The 21,329-nt window shown below is 39.8% G+C and overlaps 2 protein-coding genes and 1 pseudogene across 3 annotated transcripts; 2 read left to right on the top strand and 1 right to left on the bottom strand.

Moving 5' to 3' along the window:
- The first annotated feature begins 27 nt into the window (after nt 1-27).
- Nucleotides 28-2,947, top strand: LOC112231265 (sialidase-3). 2 transcript variants are annotated; one of them, XM_024397926.1, is made up of 3 exons: nt 28-223; nt 437-688; nt 828-2,947. In XM_024397926.1, the coding sequence occupies exons 2-3, from the start codon at nt 458-460 to the stop codon at nt 1,821-1,823; spliced, it is 1,227 nt and encodes a 408-aa protein (XP_024253694.1). In that variant the 5' UTR covers nt 28-223; nt 437-457; the 3' UTR covers nt 1,824-2,947. The 2 variants fall into 2 exon arrangements, with proteins under 2 accessions (XP_024253694.1, XP_024253693.1); XM_024397925.2 differs by having other exon boundaries at nt 29-223; nt 440-688.
- A 1,436-nt stretch (nt 2,948-4,383) lies between these two features.
- Nucleotides 4,384-11,647, bottom strand: LOC112230655 (annotated as a pseudogene).
- Nucleotides 11,648-11,932: 285 nt separating this feature from the next.
- st14b (ST14 transmembrane serine protease matriptase b) lies at nt 11,933-21,293 on the top strand. The gene is made up of 18 exons (XM_024397924.2): nt 11,933-12,379; nt 13,681-13,840; nt 14,625-14,758; nt 14,845-14,915; nt 15,123-15,316; nt 15,534-15,569; nt 15,683-15,917; nt 16,083-16,225; nt 16,310-16,407; nt 16,510-16,619; nt 16,760-16,893; nt 17,158-17,265; nt 17,353-17,469; nt 17,573-17,695; nt 17,931-18,114; nt 18,315-18,586; nt 18,716-18,852; nt 18,958-21,293. Exons 1-18 carry the CDS (start codon nt 12,335-12,337, stop codon nt 19,117-19,119), a joined length of 2,463 nt encoding a protein of 820 aa, XP_024253692.1. The 5' UTR covers nt 11,933-12,334; the 3' UTR covers nt 19,120-21,293.
- Nucleotides 21,294-21,329: the final 36 nt, after the last annotated feature.

Raw genomic sequence — 21,329 nt, 5'->3', positions numbered from 1 at the left:
GCCCCCGTTTGGTTCTTCAACGGTAAACGGTTTCCGTTGCAGGACGTAATGAATACACCCCAGACGAGCTACGTACGCTGTTATTTCACGACACGCTTCCACATTTAATAGCGAAAGGAAAAATAATAATAATAAATAGTTTTAGAGGTAGCTAACGCTATGCTCGTTTTAACTGGGTCTCACGACTCAACGGTGTGATTTGTAGGCTAAGAAGCCTGCTCCTGTAAGTATGTGTTCTGGCTTATAACGACGTCGACGTAGTAGACCATCTTTTTGCATGTAAAATAGCTTGATGATTTACTTGTAAGCTAGCAGTCGTGCGAAGCGTTTATCCGATTCAACCTATACGCCTTTCTTTCATGTCAAGGGAATAAATATAGTGAATTTAGTGGCTCAGGTGATATGTCATGTGTGTTTGAAGTAATCCCTCTGTTAGCAGGAACCAGCAATTTCAGCTATGGGGAATACATCATCAAGGAGTTATTTACCAGGAATCGAAATGCAACCTGCAAAAACAACTCTGTTCAAACAGGAGCAAACTGGGACAAGATACAGAATTCCAGCTCTCATTTACCTAAAAGAGAGTCAGACATTCCTTGCCTTTGCAGAAAAGCGCTCTTCCCTCAGTGACAGTGATGCAAAAAGTATTGTTATGAGGCGAGGAACTCAACAAAATGGATCCACTCAGGTAAATGTCCCCTCCAAATCTAAACACATCACAGGCATAATACACAGTTGAAGGTGTTCATCTTTAATTGAGTTGTTTCATACAGCTTACAGTTTCTACTTGTTCATTTTTGTTTAAATTCTTTTCCATTGTTCCCCAGTGGTCAGAATCCCAGGAGCTGTTGTCAGCATGTTTACCAGACCACCGCACCATGAACCCCTGCCCGGTGTATGAGAAGAATACCAAGACTCTATTCCTGTTTTTCATCTGCATTTTAGGGAACACTTCGGAGCACCATCAGATCTGGACAGGCAAGAATAAGGCCCACCTGTGCTACATCACCAGTAATGATGAGGGCCAGAGCTGGAGCCCGACAAAGGACTTGACAGAGAGTGTGATTGGCAAAACAGTCAGAAGGTGGGCTACATTTGCTGTGGGACCAGGCCATGGCATTCAAATGGAGAGTGGAAGATTGATCATACCTACCTATGCCTATTATATCCACTTCAAATGCTTCTCCTTCCCCTTCCCCTTCACGGTACAGCCTCATGCTCTCTCAATATACAGTGACGACTTCGGTCAGACATGGCAAATGGGCAGGATGCTTCAAAGAAAGTCCTGTGAATGTGAGATGGCAGAGATCATAGACCACGAGGGCAGGAGTCACCTGTACTGCAACGCCCGCCATGGAGGACATAGAGTGGAGGCTCTGAGTGAGAGCAGTGGGGTTTACTATGACAAGCCTCGCTTGGCTCCGAGGTTAGTGGAGCCAGGCCATGGTGGTTGCCAAGGTAGTGTGATTGGCTTCCCTGCCCCTGAGCAAGGTGAAGAGGGCATGGGTGGTACCACATCATCACCACGGGCCTCAGACACACAAACCTGGCTTCTCTTCACCCATCCGACCAATAAGAGGACGAGGAAAGACTTGGGAGTGTATTTGAACCGTTCCCCACTGCACACGTCAGGTTGGGACCGGCCCTGGATCGTCCACAGTGGACCCAGTGGTTACTCAGACCTGGCCTACAGTGAGGACACTGAGCACTTTGCTTGCCTGATGGAATGTGGGGAGAAGAGTGAGATTGAACAGATTGCTTTTGTGTCTTTTCCACTCAGTGATGTCATGCAGACCATTGATGAGAAAGAAAAGACCTTCTAGGTTTTCGTTAGGGTTGTATTTCAGAAATACACTCTAACTCCAATCAGATTCAGTGGTCAGTAGATGCATTATCATCCCTATACTTTATTAGTATAGAAAAAGAAGCAATCTGAAAAGAATATGATCATTTATATCAAAGTCGTTTTGTGTAGAAAAGGCAACTTACACTAAAATGTCATTGAAATGCAATCATAGTTAAATGTGATATAATCTGTAGATGTGATCATTTTATGAAGTCGGACTATGAACTGCAATGCATGCTGTCATGGGACGACAGTCTATTTAAACAGCATACGTTTGTTACTTAGTTCTGCAATATAACTCCTTTCACCTCTACATTGATTCAAAGGATTCAGTTCCTCATGCTTGTCAAGCACACTGTGAAGAGAACAACCTGCTCAGCCACAACTCTGCTCCCTGTTGAATGAACAGACATCCCTCGATCATGAAGTTGTTTGTTATCTACTGTGACTCATCTGTTCAAACTGCATGGGCTTCCCAATGCCACACTATCCAACCCTGTCTTTATGCACATTGTATCCCTGTCTGGACAGTTCAAACATTCCCCATAGCATTATAAATGTTATGACTATGTAATTTGTGAATGTTATTGATGTAATTTATGCTGTTGTTCAGACCCACTGTAATGACAGTGAGCCACTCTGAAAAGTGTCTGCTAAATGACAGATCAGCTTCATTTGCTGAGAACTCCAATGTGCCAAATTAGATTATTTTTCCCTGTCTCTAAGTAATGCTACAATATTAGTCCTGTCTCAACTATCTGCACAATCCTGTCCCTGCCTGTATCCATGGCTATGCAGAAAACATATTGTTAATCATTTCTGTGAATGGCATGCAGAACTATCTTTTGAAAATAAATGTAAAAAATCTGATAAACTATGTTTAGCTTTTTGATTTACAAAGTGTTGTGAGCAAACAATGTGGTGCAACTGCCTTCCACCTTTATCTCCAGGCCAGGGTTGAACTTATTTAGCAGGTACATGAAGAAATCAGTTTACTTATTAACATGTTATTATCAATTATGTAACAAAAGTGAACAATCTTGCTTTCTTATAAAATACAGTGCATTCGGAAAGTATTCAGACCCTTTGACTTTTTCCACATTTTGTTACGTTACAACCTTATTCTAAAATTGATTAAATGGCTTTTTTTCACATCATTAATATACACACAATACCCCATAATTACAAAGCAAAAAGAGGTTATAATTCTTTGCAAATTTATAAATAAATAAAAATACTTTACTATCATATTTACATAAGTATTCAGACCCTTTACTCAGTACTTTGTTGAAGTACCTTTGGCAGCGATTACAGCCTCAAGTCTTCTTGGGTATGACGCTAGAAGCTTAGCACACCTGTATTTGGGAAATTTTCCCATTCCTCTCTGTAGATCCTCTTATGCGCTGTCAGCTTAGATGGGGAGCGTCGCTACACAGCTATTTTCAGGTCTCCAGAGACGTTCGATTGGGTTCAAGTCCAGGCTCTGGCTGGGCCACTCAAGGACATTCAGAGACTTGTCCCAAAGCCACTCCTGCATTGTCTTGGCTGTGTGCTTAGGGTTGTTTCCTGTCGGAAGGTGAACCTTCGCCCCAGTCTGAGGTGCTGAGCGCTCTGGAGCAGGTTTTCAACAAGGATCTCACTGTACTTTGCTCCGTTCATCTTTCCCTCGATTCTGACTAGTCTCCCAGACCCTGCCGCTGAAAAACATCCCCACAGCATGATGCTGCCACCACCATGCTTCACTATACAAGGTTTCCTCCAAAAGACTTCAATCTTGGTTTCATCAGACCAGATAATCTTGTTGAGAATCTCTGTTTCTCATGGTCTGAGAGTCTTTAGGTGCCTTTTACTGAGGAGTGGCTTCTGTCTGGCCACTCTACCATAAAGGCCTGATTGGTGGAGCGCTGCAGAGATGGTTGTCCTGGAAGGTTCTCCCATCTCCACAGAGGAACTCTGGAGCTCTGTCAGAGTGACCATCAGGTTCTTGGTCAAATCCCTGACCAAGGCCCTTCTCCCCCGATTGCTCAGTTTGGACCGTCAGCCAGCTCTAGGAAGAGTCTTAGTGGTTCCAAACTTCTTTCATTTAAGAATGATGGAGGCAACTGTGTTCTTGGGGGCCTCCAAAGCTGCAGAAACGTTTTGGTACCCTTCCCCAGATCTGTGCCTCGACACAATCCTGTCTCGGAGCTCTACGAACAATTCCTTTGACCTCATGGCTTGGTTTCTGCTCTGACATGCACTTTCAACTGTGGGACCTTATATAGACAGGTGTGTGCCTTTCCAAATCATGTCCAATCAATTGAATTTACCACAGGTGGACTCCAATCAAGTTGTAGAAACATCGCACGGGTGATTAATGGAAACAGGATGCACCTGAGCTCAATTTCGAGTCTCATAGCAAAGGGTCTGAATACTTATGTAAATAAGATATTTCTGTTTTTATTTTTTATACATTTGCAAAAATGTATAAAACCTGTTTTCGCTTTGTCATTACGGGATATTGTGTGTAGATTGATGAGGGGAAAAAATATCAATTTTAGAATAAGGCTGTAACGTAACAACATGTGGAAAAAGTCAAGGGGTCTGAATACTTTTCGAATGCATTGTATAATAATATAAACTCAGAATACCTCTTCCATAATGCAACGTTGTGTACAGTTTAAGAATAACTACTCATAGTATGTAATAACTACTCATAGCATGGAACAACTACTCATAGCATGGAACAACTACTCATAGTATGGAATAACTACTCATAGCATGGAATAACTACTCATAGCATGGAATAACTACTCATAGCATGGAACAACTACTCATAGTATGTAATAACTACTCATAGCATGGAACAACTACTCATAGTATGTAATAACTACTCCTAGTATGTAATAACTACTCATAGCATGGAACAACTACTCCTAGTATGGAACAACTACTCATAGCATGGAACAACTACTCATAGCATGGAATAACTACTCATAGCATTGAATAACTACTCATAGCATTGAATAACTACTCATAGCATTGAATAACTACTCATAACAGTGTATTTTTACATCATCTTATCCCATCACAATAAATTGTGCTTTACAGAGGATGTTTTTTCCTTACATAGTTACATAATGAAAAAAATATTTAGACTTCAGGCAAGGTCCAAAGCTGTGTAATGATTAACATTGAACTGTAAGTTTGTTTGAATGTCAACAGCTGGCAGTGGCTTTGTCGACCCAGTCCCATAGATGCACAGACCCGTCTACAGCAGCAGAAAGGACAGTCTTAGGTCGACTTGGATGCCAAACATGAGTGGTGACCACAGCTGATGAAGTGTCAAACTGATCCTCAGACATCGTGTGACCACGGTGGACAAAAATAAGCTGGAATTCCACCAACTCCGGTCTCCAAGAGGCAGTGTTGTAGATTTCCACCATTCCATCAAAACCTAGAAGAGGAGATAAATTAAATTGGTAATTGAGGAAAAGTTGCTTTATTATGACAGCCGTTCTAAAAAAGCAAGAACAGCTTTGTTCTGTCCATAAGACATTCACTAATGTCATTAATCCAACAAAAATGAAAGAGTGACATGGTGCTTACCTGAAACAGCAAGGCAGTTGTCTAAAGCTGGCGCCCATGTCACCTTCAGGAAGTCATTATCGGTAGTTTTCCTCTGGACATCAAGCTGGGCTTTACTCACGGGGGCTCTTAGGTCCCTAAGACCAGACACAAACACTTGGCAGGAGGAGGAGAGCCGTGCTACACTACAGGAGGATGGGTCTGATGAGAACAGGTCTGTCTTAACACCCATACACCATTGGGCTCCCTCTCTCCCTCCAGCTGGGGTTTGCTGAAGAGCTGAAGGCTTCCGTGTGTCCCCCACATACAGGTCACCAGGCACAAGCGAGAAATACACTGCCACTCACAAACTGCAGGGAGCTCAGTGCATCTGGACTGTCTGTTTCTGTGATAGAAGGAAACAAAATAACTGTTATAGATGTGTTTCTACACCCAATATCATATTGTAAAGGAAATTATAAATCGACACAGTCCAAAAAGGCTACAGTGTATATAAAACAGGTTATTATCTACAGAGTAAAGTGGTTTCCCTGACATCAGCTCAGTCAGTTGAATATCGCTGATCTGAGAGCCATGGAGAATGCTGGGGTTTCCAGTTCATCCGGAGGCTGGCTTGACACCTTTATCTGACGATGCACTCTTCAGTTGTATGTCTCCAGTACTCTTTATGACATCTATCATTTGAAGACAAATCACGCAACAGAAATGTGCTTTCAATGTGGGCAAGACCAATGTGTACTGTGACCTAATCAGGTTGTAAATCATCCATGCCTAGTGGATGTAGCTACAGTATAAAGTGGAGAGTCGATTACACTGTAATACACTGAAAATATGACGAGGAGACAGTAGGTTTACTCACCACAATCCCCTCCTCCTAAGTCCCACACCAGGAGCTTGGAGCTGAAGCCATCATTGGTAACGACACAAGAAACAAGAGTTTGAAAGTAGCCATTTACAGTTTTTTCAAATGCTTACAAGCATTTTTTGGAACAATGTTGTCTATTTTAAAAACAGAGTCCACAAGACACAGAACTCTGTTGCAAAACAGTAAATGTGTTTTCAAAATGTAGTTGCCTTCCTAAAATATAAATAGTCATCAAAACTATATTATACTGTCATAATAGCAAATACATTCATTTAAAAAAATGACTGCCTGCAAAAAGACTAATGCAACCATACTTATCTCTTGGCTCCATGCAGACAAAACAAAAAGTGAATCTGTCTTTTAAAAATCCCAGTACATTTTTTGCAGTCACTAAATCATGATGATCAAAATTGGAAGTACAACTATCCAAAGGTGCAGAATTATGGGTAATTACTGTCCTTTCATGCATATTTCAGGAAACAATTCCATACACATCAAATCAAATATTAATCCTGATTAAAGAAAGAAAAGAAAATAAGCACATTGTGTGCAGGACTTATTCATCACATACCAATTCCATGTATTCAATACATACAGTGCATTCGAAACCCCCTCCCTTTATCCGCATTTTGTTACATTACAGCCGTATTCTAAAATTGATTCATAAAAAAATAAAAAATACTTATCAATCTATACACAATACACCATAATGACAAAGCAAAAACAGGTTTAGAAATTTTTGCAAATTTATAAAAACAAAACCAAAATATCTTATTTACATAAATATTCAGACCCTTTGCTGAGACTCAGGTGCATCTTTTTTTCCATTGATCATCATTCTACAACTTGGAGTCCACCTGTGGTAAATTCAATTAATTGGACATGATTTGGAAAAGCACACACCTGTCTATATAAGGTCCCACAGTTGACAGTAAATGTCAGAGCAAAAACCAAGCCATGATGTCGAAGGAATTGTCCGTAGAGCTCCAAGACAGGATTGTGTCATGGCACAGACCTGGGGAAAGGTACCAAAAAAACTCTGCAGTATTGAAGGTCCCCAAGAACACAGTGGCCTCCATCATTCTTAAGTGGAAGAAATTTGGAACCACCAAGACTCTTCCTAGAAGATAGTTCCTATTGCCTAGGTCTTTCCCTATATTGTACATGGTATGAACCTGATGGGATGATTAGAAATGTAGTACAGTAGTATTTACTGATTGCTGTAAACAGTGAACACAATTGCAGACATTTCTCATCTGATTAAAACAATGTGTTAATATTATGTAAACAAAACACTTAAGTGTGTTTTGTATTTACTAATGACATTTTGTATTTAAAGTTTTGCAAAAAGTGTTTTAAGATATGCAAGTGAGGTACAAAAAAAAGAAAATGAACAAGAGTTGTGTATATTTGAGCATTTGGCCATTGCTGTTCTGCTATAGATGCGTTTCAACACATATCCCAAAATGACTTGTACGCGGTTGAGAAAAACTGTAAGAAGATGAATATTAATGACAGCAAAAGGAAGTTACATAAGCAATGGCTACTATGATCCGTCTACCTTGTTCCTGGGATGTGTTTAAGGCAATGAACGGCGCCATCTGAGAAACCTCCATGGACCACTTTGGCATCTCGCTCTGCACAAAGACCCTGCACACATTGAATAGACAGACACCTTGGCAGTCACTGACATTCCAATTCATCACTGATATCGTGAAGCATTTATCATTTCAATCCATTACCTGATTGTCATCAGCAAAGAGCTTCAGAGGCAAAAGCAGCTCTAAAATGTCATTTTTAGATCAACTGTAACCTGCGACACAGATAGCTGTGAGGTAAAGACAAAAGGGCAATAAAACACAATCAATGTTGTTGGTTATAATCCAAATGTACTGCCTTATAACATGGGCCAATTATGAATAGGCCTACCTTTTTCTGCGGTCCATTCAATTACTTTTGTAGGATGTTCAAGTTGATACTCATGAATATTATTGTATCTGAAAGGAACCTTGCCACCTACCGGATTGGAGTGTTGGCCAAAGTCTAGCAGAGTCAGAGCCACACTCCATAATGTGCATACAATCCCAGAGTGGGCCAGGGCCACCAACCAAAACAGACAATGAAGCAACTACATCCCATGAGATTTTCACAATGGAAATAGCACTTGATTTCTATAATATACCTGTAGTGTTCAAGAAATTACATTTTAAGAGAGAATAATTACTTTAAATATATATATATACATCATATATTATTTGTCTTTCATATGACAACCTAAACATAAACAATGGTGTAATAGATAGGATTTTTCCTTAGTTTAAATTACTGGAAATATTACAGACTGTCGCTACAAATCATGGTCAACCCCTGACCCCTACTTTACCTTCATCTTGATGCTTAGCCTACCATTGATGACAAGCCAGGAAGTTGATTGTAGTTTCTTATGTGTAATGGTTAAATATTACACTTGGCTTAGAGCAGAAACATACAGACGAGCTATCTGTCAAGATAAGGTCATGTAATGGAGGTAGGTTTGCTCTGCCAACGTGATCACAACATTAAATGAATAAGGTATGTCTTTTTGACTCCCTTTCAAAGCAAAAGCATGTATTTAATTGGCCACCCATAACTTCATCTTAATCTTAATTATTTTTTTACACACAAACAGAACTGTACTAAAGGTGATCAAATACAGGGAGAAAACTGTCTGAAGTTACACCATCCTGTTCCAGAAAATAAAATGTATGATTCTGTTTAACAACATTCAACTCTGCACAACTAAGCTAACTTTCAAATAGTTGACTACATGTTAACATCTATTTTTCAAAATAAAATGTTTTATTTTATCAAAATAAAGTACTAGTAAATAACATCCGTTACAGGTATCATTAGACTGTCAGTCACTGCTAAAACCGCACAACACAGCACCTGCGAATGATGAACAAAGACACAGTGAGGGCTTGTGCAAAAAGGTATCTTGGACAGTTCTTAACTCAAGAAAAAACAAGTGTAACATCATAACAGCAACTCTTATTGTGTATGTCTGACAAAGCTGATCTGTCTCCATCAGGGTCTCTCTGACAATATACATGATATACAATCTCACCATGGTTACATGTGTACTGTACATTTCAATAGATCATTCATGTACCTGTATCTGCGAGGACAACCGAAGTGTCCAACAATATATTCTTGGGCATAACAGAACCGTCTGCAGAGTCCTCTATAACCACACGTCCAATATTGCATCTCTGCATCATCAGCTGTTAGAACAACAGTAAAACAATCATGGAACAATTAGTAGAAGAACATTTCAACTACACTATTTTTGTAATTTGTTATGACTAGAATACTTATGAGCTGTTATTATATTACCTTTAATGATGATCAATCAATGTTAACAGTATAACCAATGTCAAGCTAAAACATTACCATTGAAGATCTTACATTTACCGTATGATCCGTATAATCAGAAATGTGCAATTTCTTTTACATTTATTTAACCAGGTAGGCTAGTTGAGAACGAGTTCAATGTCTTTAGAGCAATGTCTTTAATGGTAAAATAAGAACTAATGATCCAAAACATTTCTCCCAAATACACATCAGCAAGTACACTGATGAAATCCCATTTTACAGGTATGATGCAGACCTGCGGCATTACATAACAAAGCCAAGGCACTGTATCCACTGCATACCCTCAACAGCCAAAAGCATCAGTAGAAGTACAAGGACAACCAAGCCCAATCGCTTCATGTTTTGTCAACACTAAGTTCTCAGGCAAATGCAGTTCTCAGGGCTGATGCTGCATTTATACAGTATTTCACCCCCAGGGGGAGGAGACAATGGGTTCTGTCCAAATCACAATTGCAGAGTATTATTGAAAGATAGGTGTTTTGGGGGGTAAAAATGGGTACTATATCCTCCTTACAGAACTCCTCAGGTGCAGGTTCTTGAAAAGGAGGAAATATATATTTTTTAAAAATTGTTGAAAAATAATGTTTTCACAAAATGTATGCACAGGGCCTTTACTAGTATTAGCAGACCAATATAGACATCTGGAGCGCAGGCAACAACGAAAAATATTCAACTTCTCTGCATTGGCAAAAAAGGTAGTTGTATAATTAACAACAGTATCTTGCAGGATTCATTAGTAGGAATTGTAAGAGTTGTTGCCCTGTTCCTTTCTCTGCAATTGTCGTTCTAATGGAATCCAGAAAGAACAAAAACCTGTCCTCAAACATTTACATTAAAAAGTACAAAGTTATAGGCAAAAACACAAAACATCCCTTAAATGTTTTTCTTGATCAAAAAACATGGAAAACAACCACTTTGTGTGAAGTATTAATTTACCATAAATGTACATTACTGTATTGTACACAGGCTGGTCATCTACCTGTTGACCTTCCATCACCATGAAGAAAAACAATGTGCAGTACATTGAGACATCAAGTGGTTCAGTTGGTAATTGTTTTACCTTTATTTAACTAGGCAAGTAAGTTAAGAACAAATTCTTAGTTTCAATTATGGCCTAGGAACAGTGGGTTAACAGCCTGTTCAAGGGCAGAACGACAGATTTATACCTTGTCAGCTCGGGGGTTTGAACTTGCAACCTTCTGGTTACTAGTCCAACACTCTAACCACTAGGCTACCCTGCCACCCCAATGCTTGGGTTGTGGGTTTGATTCCCACTCATTACTGTAAATTGCTCTGGATAAGATCGCCTATGGAAAATAGACCATTTCAGTTTTCACAATATGTTGCAAAGTATTTCAAGAAACTGGAAAAAATACACCAAGCAAGTATTTTTATATTCCGCAAGTATTATCAGATTAACTCAAGTTGCAAATGCTGGTAAACACTCAAATATATTTAGTTTACATTTTAATTCCACAAAAGTAGTGCACTGGGCCTTTACTAGTCCTGTATTAGAGGACCAATATTGACTCTTCAGCGCGGGCAAAAAACTCGCAGCACCCCACCCACAAACTACTTCCTGCGACTATGGTGAATTATCTCAATAACCATTTAATTAAGATACAAACAACTCATCCAGCTGTGTCTTTTCCACAGTGTTTAATACTGGTCTTTCAGTACACCGCTCGGCACAGATCTAAATATGGCTGTCGTTTTTATGATACTGCCGATGCTGTCAAACTGCAATGAAACTGCACGAAACACACCACTCTGATGACGCAGGAGCTATTGTTAACTGCACAACAACCGCGTAGACTCACTGTCATATTGAAATGGTATACTACGCCCTCTAGTGTTGCGGGATCAGACAGACTACTGGCCCTCCAGTGAGAGACATATACCGTATAATATAGTGTGTGGTCTAAGCATACCAATTTGTAGTCGTATAATGACATCGGTTTAGGTCCTCAACAAGCCTACTTCTTTCCATATCTTTATTTGATCTAAATGGCAGTGATTTGTCTTCTGTTTGATAGTCACTAGCCCTGAGAGGAACTCAGAGCTGTTGGTCCTGCAAACCAAACATTTTCTGGGATTCAAAATGAACAAATATTACAGGATACAAAACTATGACCAGGAAAGGGTGGTCTAAACTGAAGACATCAGGATTGTAATAGTAACCTATGGGTGAGCACAATATGTGCCACAGGTTTTATTTCCTCGTTCATCTCTATTCAGCCAGTCGCCTTCTCCCCCACTGTTCAGTGTATCACCTGTACACAGGAAGTCGAATGGATAGGCGGCTTGGTTTCTGTCTACAATAGGCTTAATATCGACGTTTTTTTTTAGTTACGCTAAATAAACACAAATTAGTTTCGGAATTAATGAACTTTTCGGTTGTTCTGATATCCTTCAGAATACTTTCTATAGGGGAAAAATGACAACCTATTCTTAATGACTGGTGTGGATTTACCTGCGAGACACCTGTCGCTGTTGCCATCCTATTGAAGACAATGGACCGAGGCTGTCGATAATCATTCTCAAGGCTTGTAGAATTTGATCGAAACTAGAACAATAATTAAACATTTCAAGCACAGTGAAATCAAATTTGGATCAATTTCCAAACGTGACGTTCTTCTATCATGGATTTGTTGGATTCTGGAACGAAGTTTACCCCGAAAACGCAGGTATTGTAATGCTACTAATACAGTTGTTATAACGCTATCGATAATCTATTTTGTCTAATCTAAGCAAATCTTTATAGCAAGTTTCATAAAATGTAGGCTATGTGTAATTGTAATATAATTGTGTGAATACACCCCTGATTTCCACTCTACAAATACACTGAGTGTACAAAACATTCCCACATACATACGCTCAGTGTATTTCTAGAGTGGAAACCAGGGGTGTATTCATTGCACCGATTCTGTTAAAAAAAAGCAACAGAAAATCAACAAAACCATTTTACTCCAAACGCTGTTGAGTTCTGTTTTGTTCTTAAACAGATGTTGTAGTTCAGTCATATCTCTTAAAAAACAAACAAGAGAATGGGATAATTTGGATGGAACCCTGTGGACTTCACTCCAGTCTTCGTGGGGCATGCTCTACAAGGTGTCGAAAGCTTCCACAGGGATGCTGGCCCATGTTGACTCCAATGCTTCCCACAGTTGTGTAAAGTTGGCTGGATGTCATTTGGGTGGTGGACCATTCTTGATACACAGGGGAAACTGTTGAGCATGAAAAACCTAGCAGCGTTGCACTTCTTGACACACTCAAACTGGTGCGCCTGGCATTTACTACCATAACCTGTTCAAAGCCACTTAAATCTTTTGTCCTGCCCATTCATCATCTAAATGGCACACATACACAATCCATGTCTCAATTGTCTCAAGGCTTAAAAATATTTTAACCTGTCTCCTCCCCTTCATCTACACTGATTGAAGTGGATTTAACAAGTGACATCAATAAGGGATCATAACTTTCACCTGGATTCATCTGGTCAGACTATGTCATGGAAAGAGCAGGTGTATTATGTAAGCAGCATTCCTCTCAGTGCTGCTCCCTTTGAATTGGAATGCCTGGTAGATCATATGGCCTAGGCTGCATGTGAGTCAATTTGTCAAAAAGGGTATGGCTCTTTAGACACATAAGAGTAGTCTATAACTGATACGTTCAAGTAGGGTGTGGTTGTTGGAAAATGTAGTAACTGTTGAATCTGACAGGACTTGACTTGCACTGGTTAGTTCAATTGCAGTAACAATTAATATAACTGTGTTATGCAGGCACCATAAGTAGTATAACACCCAAGGACAGATCATTTGACAAGTTAGTATATTCATGTTGTCATGGATTGATTGAATGTGCTGTCGATATAAACCCAATTACTATCTAGGGAGACATTTCTCTTTTGCTGCCATTGACATGAGCACTGAAATGTTTATGTTGAAATTAAATGCAAGTAAAATAACATTTATTTTCTCACTTGTAGGATGATGACTGGGAAAATTCTGTCACTTTCTTGCCAGCCCCAGACACCAAGAAGCTGGAGAAAAACAGAGGGAGTAAAACACTTTATGTTGGGATTGGCCTCGTGGGGTTGGCAGCTGTCATTGCGCTGACGACAGGCCTGCTGGTTTGGCATTTTCACTGTGAGTATATTGTCCACCTTGACTAAATCCCTATAGAGCCATTACCCATTATTATAGTTATTCTGGTCCCATTAGTATACTTATTCTGGTCCCAGTAGTATAATTATTTTGGCCTCATTAGTATACTTATTCTGGTCCCAGTAGTATACTTATTCTGGCCTCATTAGTATACTTACTCTAGCCTCATTAGCATACTTATTCTGGTCCCAGTAGTATACTTATTCTGGCCTCATTAGTATACTTATTCTGGTCCAGTAGTATACTTATTCTGGTCCCAGTAGTATACTTATTCTGGTCCGATTAGTATACTTATTCTGGTCCAGTAGTATCCTTATTCTGGTCCCAGTACTATACTTATTCTGGCCTCATTAGTATACTTATTCTGGTCCTATTAGTATACTTATTCTGGTCCCAGTACTATACTTATTCTGGCCTCATTAGTATACTTATTCTGGTCCTATTAGTATACTTATTCTGGTCCCAGTAGTATACTTACTCTAGCCTCATTAGTATACATACTCTAGCCTCATTAGTATACTTATTCTGGTCATATTAGTATACTTATTCTGGTCCAGTAGTATACTTATTCTGGCCTCATTAGTATACTTATTCTGGTCCTATTAGTATACTTATTCTGGTCCCAGTAGTATACTTATTCTGGTCCCATTAGTATACCTATTCTGGTCCCAGTAGTGTACTTATTCCGGCCTCATTAGTATACTTATTCTGGTCCCAGTAGTATACATATTCTGGTCCTCACTCCTGTCCCTCTCTTATTTTGCAGTGCGGAGAGGAGAGGTGCGATTGACAAAGATGTACATTGGCTCTATGAGTATCACCAACCAAAGATTTATAGATTCCTACGACAACCCCGACAGCAATGAGTTCAAACAACTGGCCATGCAGGTGTCACAGCAGGTAAGACAGGGTGATGATGACCTTCTCTATTATTTGTAGCAAATCCTGGTAGCTACAATAACGCGTTTCATCTTGCTGCTTTTCAGCTGAAGGGGATCTACTCTAAATACCAAGATCTGGATAAATATTTAGTGGGATCCACAGTGCAAGCCTTCAGGTATTTGTTCCCCATTTAACCACTCCCCTAAGGTCACTTTAAATTCAGAGATAGTTATGGTTGCTTACTTGAAGATGATGACATTATAAAGACATTACAACAAAGGGTAGCAGACAGAACATTTGTTTCAATTCAACCCACAATTGTTATGTTTTCTTGCTGCTTAACATATTCAAAATTACAATGCACTATGTCTTTCCACTGTAGTGAAGGCAACAGAGGGAGTGAGGACAATGTAGTGGCCTACTACCTGTCTGAGTTTGATGTACCGATCGGTCGGGGGTCTGCGGTGGATGAAGCTATTGGCACCATGGATCCGATGAAGGGAAGTCTGAAGGGGAGGATGGGGATGGGTCGCCGGCCAACCAGCTCCCTGCTCATCAACAACGTGATCTCTGGAGGTACAGTAAAGGGTGAATATCACTCTGCCTTTGGATGTGAAAAGTTACCTATACTCTTGTATGCATCCCTGTTTATTAAGGCCTATGTTAATAGGAGCTTTTGTAGTCATTTCCTTCACATTCTCTATCCCTCAGTTAAAAAAAGAGCTGTTAAAGGTCAGAGCAGATGTTTTTATTTGCTCCATGCTAATGTCTCATATGTGCTTCCATTTCACAGCTCTGGATGCACGTATGACAAAGGCCTTATTGGCTGGTGAGAAACAACATTCGCTGTTATGGTTTCAACTATTATCTTTCTGGATGTCACAGGCCGTCCTTGTACAGCTCACTAAGCTTGTCTACTGTATCTGTCTGTCCGTTTCCCAGCCTCCCAAACCTATTCCTATCACATCAGTGAGAATCACACGGCCACATTACAGTCACCTGGCTTTCCTGATTCTCCATACCCTCCAAACACATATGTGTTGTGGAGACTACATGCTGACCGAGGCTACAGGATTAAACTGGAGTTTGACACCTTCAACTTGGAGGGTGACTGTCAGAATGACTTCATCAAGGTGTATGACTCCCTGGTGCCATTGGAGCAACAGGTCATGGCAGAGTGAGTAGTTGTACAGTACTTTTAGGATCAAGAGAAAGTAGAGACAAGAAACACAGTCAACATTTTCCCATTGATATTCCCTTCAGATACTAGCCTCATGACTAATGAGTTCCATCCAAGTGCAACTGTCTGCCTCAGTTAAGTCATGTGTTGATCTCTGTCCAGGAAATGTGGATATTACACTCGCAATGAGCCTCTGTCGTTCATTTCCTCTGGAAACGTCATGCTGCTGACACTGGTAACCAACAAGGAGAAGGACTTCCCTGGCTTCAGAGCCACCTACTCTCAGGTTCCCCTCAATAGCCAAGGTGCAGCTACTATTATGATGATCACGGGGTGTACCATGTTGTGTCCCTAATGGGCATTCATTATCTGTTACTCTTTCTGTGTAGATTGTGGTGGTCAATTATCAGGACTTAATGGCACCTTCACATCTCCAAACTTTCCCTCCCATTACCCACCTCTGACCAAGTGTGTCTGGGATATTGAGGTAAACAAATGTTCAATTTGTGTTGTGGAGCCTGCTGCTGACCTTTTAGAGTGAGAATATGTTTATTTCTGAAGTTCCACCTACCATTCTATTCTCTTTCAGGTCCCAAAAGGGAAGTCTGTCAAGGTGCAGTTCAACAAGCTGTTGATGTCTGAGCCAGGACAGAACAATAATAATTGTCCTAAGGACTACGTAGAGATCAACAGTGAAAAGTGAGTCATGGGATCTTCTTGGTGTCAGTATATCCGTTAGGAATTTGGAAGAATTTACTATTAATATCAGCAATGACTCTGCAATGTCCCTAATTGATGAACATTGCTGATCTTTGCCTCTTTAACCTTTTGTGTTGCAGGCTATGTGGCGATAAGCCCTACAGCACTGTGGTCACCAGCACAGTCAACAAGATAGTCGTGATATTTAACTCTGACATGTCCTATGTGGATTCAGGTTTCACTGCTGAGTTTGAAGCCTTTGTGCCAACTACTCGTAAGCCAGAAACATTGTTATCAGTACACAGTTGTTTCTTAAACTAACATCTACAGTGTATACTGTTATCAGTACAGATCTGCAGTGAGTACAGACCTATAACTACGTTATAACATGTCTATTCTTCTCAAGTGTTTCCATCTGAGTGTGTTTAACTTTTATAACGTCACCTTTGTAAACAGATGCTTGATTTGCCTCTACAAGAGAGATTAGGTTACCTCCAAATGATTATGATGTAATCTGAGTTGTCTTGTCTCTGTACAGAGTGTGAGCCAGATCAAATCAAATGTAGAAATGGTCTTTGTAAAGTCAAGTTCTGGCAGTGTGATGGAGTCAATGACTGTGGGGACAGCACAGATGAGGAAAACTGTGGTAAGTCAACACTATACATCAGTAGAGAGGTCACACAAGATTATATCATCATTGCTACCACTGTGTATTACTGTGTCCTCTCTGTAGGGAGTTGTAAATCAGGTGAGTTTACCTGTCGGAATGGAAGCTGTATCTCCGAGAGACTGAAATGTGATGGCCGTGCTGACTGTGCTGACGGCTCTGATGAATCAAAATGCGCAAAATGTACGTATCCAAAGATAAATAGCTGTAGTAGAATACAACTGGCTACCATATAAACATGACCTTTGACCTTTGTGTGACTGACTCCCCATCTCCTTGTATCCAGCTCTAGCCCTGCAATGCTCAGAGTATACTTACAAGTGTAAGAACAACATGTGCATCAGCAAGCTGAACCCAGAGTGCGATGAAGAAGAGGACTGTGATGATGGCTCAGACGAGGCAGACTGTCGTAAGTTTAGATATCTCACACAGCTTCCTCTACATCATCAGACCAACTTTTACCACCATTACCCTGACTTCTGAATGTAATTTGGATTACATTTTATTTGACTATTTAAAACAACAGGCAAACAATACATGTACCAAAATCACAGAGGGTGTATTATGTAGACAAAAAGTCTGACTTGTTTCCATTGTGGTCCTCCTTTATTTACTGATTGTTTTTTCTGTGTGTCTGTGTGCAGAGTGTGGTATACGGCCTTATAGACACTCCCGTATTGTGGGAGGGCAGGCCTCCATTGAGGGGGAGTGGCCCTGGCAGGTTAGCCTTCACATCCGAGGGTCTAGCCATGTGTGTGGAGCCTCAGTTATCAACGACCGCTGGCTCGTCACTGCTGCCCACTGTGTCCAGGATGACGTCAAAGTCAAGTACGTCAAAGTCACGTGCTCACCTTATTGTTCCTCTTTCTACTCTTTCTACGTTTAATTCACACCATTGTACGTTTCCCCAATTGATTAACTGCTCTAAGGACTGTTCCCTGTAACCTCTCCTGTTTACAGTTCAGCTTTCAAAATCTTTGTGGTCTTGAGGATTGAGGACCGTGAACTAATAGTATGTTTTCTAACAGATATTCTCAACCTCAACAATGGGAAGCATACCTTGGACTTCATGTTCAGAGTCAGACAAACAAGTGGACGCTGAAGAAGAACCTGAAACAGATCATCCAGCACCCTGGCTACCAAGCCCAGACCTATGACAATGACATAGCTCTTATGGAACTGGACAGTCCTGTCACACTCAACCAGAACATCTGGCCAATCTGTCTGCCCACGGCCAGGCATTACTTCCCTGCTGGCAAGCCAGTGTGGATCACTGGCTGGGGGACCACCAGAGAGGGGGGTGAGTTGAATCCGGTGTATAGCTGCAGTAGTTTCCCCCACCTTGTTCTGTAGTAATACACTTGACATTTCCTCATGTTTTAACCTCTGACTACTGTTGATGCTGACTGAGTGTCATTCACTATCCCAGGTTTCGAGGCATCAATGTTGCAGAAGGCAGAGGTCCGTATCATCAATGCCACAGTATGTAACACCCTGATGGAAGGACAGACCACTTCCAACATGTTATGTGCTGGTGTACTGGACGGAGGAGTAGATGCCTGTCAGGTAACCCCGCCAGCAGCAAGATGATCTTTCTTGTTGCATATTTACTTTCCCCCTCTTTACATCATCATCATCATCATGCTGTCTTTGCCCTGCTCTTTTTGTCAGGGAGACTCTGGAGGTCCGTTGTCCTCCATGGAGAACAGTGGACGTTTCTTCTTGGCTGGAGTGGTGAGCTGGGGGGATGGCTGTGCCCGCAGGAACAAGCCTGGCGTCTACACCCAAGTCACCAAATACAGGGACTGGATAAAGCAGAAGACCGGAGTGTAGCTGAGAAGACCAGGGTCTAGCTGAGTGGGAAACCTGGTTGTCAAGCCTGAGCAATACTTAGCCCTCAGAAGATTGGTCTTTGTCCAAGTTCTTAAAATCCCCAGACCTTTGATTGGTATGCATTAAGGTTATTATAGTAAACTAATGCAGAAACTAAAACAAAAATTAATCTTGAAAAAACAATTTAGTAAACTGAAATAAAATAATGATAATAATGAACAAACCTGTTTCAAAAAACTAAAACTATACTGAAACGATTATCTTTGACTCCAAAACTAACTAAAATTAAATAAAAACGATAATGAGTTATGTTCAGTTTTAGTTTTTTTCTAAACTTCTGATTGGGTTTTCAATGGGGTTCAAAGGCGGATGAAGGCTGCAACTGATACCTTACAAATGTATGCACTCAATACCCTAAGTCGCTCTGGATAAGAGCATTTGCTAAATTACTCAAATGTAAATGTAAAAAGTTGTGAAGCTTTATGGGGGGTTTTCAGCTACTGAATCTGGTGGGTAAATGCTTCCAGGAGATGTTTCAAATAGGCCTAGTTTGTGCATCACTATCCCTAGCTATCACTAGCTAACAGGGAAAAAATTGTCTAGGTAGCTAACTTGATTCCTCTTACATGTACTACTACGTTTAAAAAAAGCACTGGATTGGTGTAAATATGGGGTTTCCTTCTACATGATTATTTGTCACCAGTCTCAGCTCTATTACCTTTAAATCCAAGTCACAATGAGATTGACTTTATAATATAAACCTATCCTATGAGCTGACCCATCAGCTTGTGTATAACTGCCCGGTGTCATGTAAAACTCTTATTGGGAACTATTTCACACTGGGAATATTTTTACATGACACCTTTCAGTGGTAAGAAGTGACATCCCAAAAACAACACACATGCTATACAACCCAAATGGCTCATAGCAATACTAAAACTGAAACTAAATAATATAAAAACTAAATATACACATTTTTAGCAAATTCAAACTAAATAAAAAAACTAGCAAATCAGGTCCGAAAACTAACTTAAAATAAAATTAATTTCAAATTTTAAAAAATTCAACGAATAGAAATAAAAAACTAATTTAAAAACAAAACTATAATAACCTTGGTATGCACACTACAGTATGTGACTACTGGGACTCTACAAGACTCAACAAGGAGTTTTCATTATTTTACACTTATGTTGTAAATGGTGTTTGGTTCTATCCAAAAGTATTACTTTATACAGAATATACCATTCTTACATACTTATACATACACTTACTTAAAAATAGACTGGGCATTACATTAGCTGTGTTATTATCTTGTTTAAATAAATATTTAGTAAGCATTGGTTGCAGGTTAAAGATGGATTTTTGCACCCAAGTGCATTAAATTGCCTGCTTTTGTGACCTTGTAGGCATTTTTCCACCCTGGGTTTCTTTATTTAGAATTTGCTTTGTTCATGTGTTAGAATCCTTATCCTTACATTGCCTAGGCAATCGTTTGTTTTTCCAAAAGTGATGTGTTATATGAAGTTTTCTGGATTCTTAAAATCTCATGTCTTTGTATTTTTATATTATGTTTTGTTAATGTAAGTGTTTTCTTTTTAGGATATGTTTTCATTTCCTGTTTATATGTATTTTTTAAATTGATCTTCAGACTGCTGTACCTCAGTAAACCTGACAGCTTGTGTACCTGCATTTTTCAAATATCTTTCTAATATGCTCTGAGATGTAGGGCCCTTTTCTGTCAAAACAGGTGACTGGGTTTCTGAGATACCATACGACTAAAAATGACTGTCCTGGGTACTTAGTTAATGGTTTGATTGAACAGGGAAATGGTAAAGAAAAATATTTCACATATTCAGAGAGCTATACTTCACACATTTTAGCTATGAATTAAGGTATTTTGTGATTTTATACTAAACTCAGTTCATTGATTTTTATATTTTCTTCCCGAGACATATTTAAATTTGTAAACAATATGTAAATGTCATAGAGCATAGAGAGCTTTTGGTGTGTAATATATTTCTGGTTTATATTATGTCAATATGGTTGGTTGCTTGGTCCATCATTCTCTGAAAATGTTAGATTGTGGGAGTGCCAATGTGCCTTATTTCAGTGTAATTCTATGTAAAGCCTAGTTTCATATTAAATTACAATACCCTGTATGATTGGGGAAATGAGTCTGAAGTGAAATGTCTTTTGTTGTGTATTATCTA

Source organism: Oncorhynchus tshawytscha, linkage group LG33, assembly GCF_018296145.1.
Source record: "Oncorhynchus tshawytscha isolate Ot180627B linkage group LG33, Otsh_v2.0, whole genome shotgun sequence".
NCBI lineage: Eukaryota > Metazoa > Chordata > Actinopteri > Salmoniformes > Salmonidae > Oncorhynchus > Oncorhynchus tshawytscha.
Note: the sequence above shows the minus strand (reverse complement) of the source record. Positions and strands in the feature narration are given on the sequence as shown.

What these genes read in the sequence shown, in the direction of transcription:
- st14b (XM_024397924.2), top strand. Translation starts at nt 12,335, where the DNA reads ATGGATTTGTTGGATTCTGGAACGAAGTTTACCCCGAAAACGCAG. An exon ending in AGCCTTTGTGCCAACTACTC is followed by an intron (nt 16,894 to 17,157) that starts GTAAGCCAGAAA and finishes GTCTCTGTACAG; the next exon opens with AGTGTGAGCCAGATCAAATC. An exon ending in CACAGATGAGGAAAACTGTG is followed by an intron (nt 17,266 to 17,352) that starts GTAAGTCAACAC and finishes TCCTCTCTGTAG; the next exon opens with GGAGTTGTAAATCAGGTGAG.
- LOC112231265 (XM_024397926.1), top strand. Translation starts at nt 458, where the DNA reads ATGGGGAATACATCATCAAGGAGTTATTTACCAGGAATCGAAATGCAA. An exon ending in AACAAAATGGATCCACTCAG is followed by an intron (nt 689 to 827) that starts GTAAATGTCCCC and finishes ATTGTTCCCCAG; the next exon opens with TGGTCAGAATCCCAGGAGCT.